This window comes from Penaeus japonicus, unplaced genomic scaffold, assembly GCF_977035675.1.
Source record: "Penaeus japonicus unplaced genomic scaffold, GWHDUDI00000001_assembly GWHDUDI00000032, whole genome shotgun sequence".
NCBI classification, from domain to species: Eukaryota; Metazoa; Arthropoda; class Malacostraca; order Decapoda; family Penaeidae; genus Penaeus; species Penaeus japonicus.
The window spans coordinates 854414-856913 of NW_028234434.1; the positions used below are offsets into that span (position 1 = coordinate 854414).

The 2500-nt window shown below is 27.4% G+C and overlaps 1 protein-coding gene across 1 annotated transcript in view; it reads right to left on the minus strand.

Annotated features, from left to right (window-relative positions):
- Positions 1–2500, minus strand: part of LOC122260372 (uncharacterized) — a 27065-nt gene that overhangs the window by 1282 nt on the left and 23283 nt on the right. Inside the window, exon 11 of the mRNA XM_086556148.1 lies at positions 872–1012. Coding sequence (XP_086412274.1) covers positions 872–1012 — 141 coding nt within the window. The remainder of the gene's footprint in view (positions 1–871; positions 1013–2500) is intronic.

Below are 2500 nucleotides of genomic sequence, written 5' to 3' on the forward strand. Positions count from 1 at the left end.
CAATTCCTGAGAAGCAACAAAAAAATAACAATGATAAGTGAGTATTTTCATTTAGACTATAAATAGAGGTATTCTTCATTCCTTTCCATCTATAATAAATATTGAGGAAATGAAACAGACATTGCACACACATACACATACACACACACAAACACTCATACATACACACACACACACACACACACACACACACACACACACACACACACACACACACACACACATATATATATATATATATATATATATATATATATATATATATATATATATATATTATATATATAAATATATATATTTATATATGTACATATATATATATATATATGTACATACATATATATATATATATATATATATATATATATATATATATATATATATATATATATATATATATATATATATATATATGTATATATCTGTGTACATATATATATATATTATATATATATATATATATATATATATATATATATATATATGTACATATATATATACATATATATATATATATATATATATATATATATATATATATATATTATATATATATATTACATATAAATATATATACATATATATATATATATAATATATAAATATATATGTATATATATATGTACATATATATATATATATATATATATATATATATATATATATATATAAATATCTATCTATCTATCTATCTATCTATCTATCTATCTATCTATCTATATATATATATATATATATATATATAAAGGTACACATATATTCATAAATGTATGTATATGAAAAATCATTCAAAATGATTACTATCTTCTAACACCTATGATATGATATCAGGTAATACTGAATTCATACAAGTAAGAAATTTCCAACTTACTGAATCCAACAATTCCAGGAGCCGCCCTTAGATAGAAGTTTTCCGAGCAAGGCCATTCAACTAACAACTGCACAATCCTGAAGCAACATTGGGATCCGGGAAGTGGTGAGCCACTGGCAGCACCATCTGAAGTTGGAATACCTTTGTGTAATTTATAAATATTTATGATACTTTGTATATAACCATCAAATGTTTTATAATATGGATTGATTTAGATCATATGTTGTTAGATCACATCAAATAAATCATGTCTATGTATTAGCAGCTTTGCTCATATCATTCACATAAGAAATACAAATTCCTGCATTGGCCACTGTGCCTCATTGTGACTTCCCAGCTCTTTAGGAGGAGACAAGAATAATAAATATTTGAATCATATTACCCATCAACCCATAATGCTGAAAATTATGTAGTTTATATATCTGTTATTAAAAGTGTTACTGGTAGTAGTTCAATGCAGTTTTGAAAAACTGGCCGGTGTTATTTCATTTTATTTTATTTTACTTATTCATCTATCTATCTTTTATAATCTTTATCTATTTTTGGGCACAAAATGGAAAGCATTAACTGTAATACAACATCACTGAATACGTGAGAAAAAAAATGAGTAATTCAATAAATTTGTCTGAAACAATAAAACAAAAAAAAGGAAACCTGAACATAAATTTGGAATGAGAATAATCTGTCCTGTAAATAAAACTTAAAGAGTTCGGTAAATATAGAAACTTTTTCCCAAATAAGAATTCCCTGAGATAAGACTTTATCCTTTGATAAAGATGACATTACACATGAAAATTATCAAAGAATTAGATACACAAAAAATGCATGGAAAACAAAGCAAATACATTACATCTCTGTTGTCAAAACACCTAAAATACAAAAGAACTATTCTTTCCTTGAAAATTATTAAAAGTTCCTATAAAGGCAGATATATATATTTTTTCAATGTTGATTTTTTTATTTGAAGGTCAAACACTCACATTAACATACACTATTTTTTAAGGAGCCCTGAAAGCAGTTAATTCCTGTTCCTTGTATGTGTGTGTGTGTGTGTGTGTGTGTGTGTGTGTGTGTGTGTGTGTGTGTGTGTGTGTGTGTGTGTGTGTGTGTGTGTGTGTGTGTGTGTGTGTGTGTGTGTTTCCTCAAGGCAAATGAAACTAAACCCTAGCATTAAGCACAGCCAACTACTCAGAGTATGCCAAGCCAATTAAAATCAAACCTAAACCAACATTCTATAAATACAAATCTTAAAAAGAAACATCAATGTGAAGTATGAATTAGTCAAGGGTTCCAGCATTGCAATTTAAACAATGGCAATGGCAATAGCCTTGTCTCTGCCTCTCTCTGGCTGGATCAAAATAAACGTATTGCATGTTGAGTCTTTTGGAATCTCCCCTTAAATGTCCTTTACAAAACTATTCATTATGTGCTACTTTTCCTTACAAGGAACCAAATGAATGGTCTGAGCATGTTGTTGGACCTTTAAATATTTCTCTAAAGGCCTGACCCTCATAATGCAGCCCAAGTTCTTTTTTCCCAACACGATGCTAAGGTAATCAACCAACAATGACTCAACCCATTTTAACAAAAGCAAACCCAATTTATAAACCTAATCTAACATTCACTAAA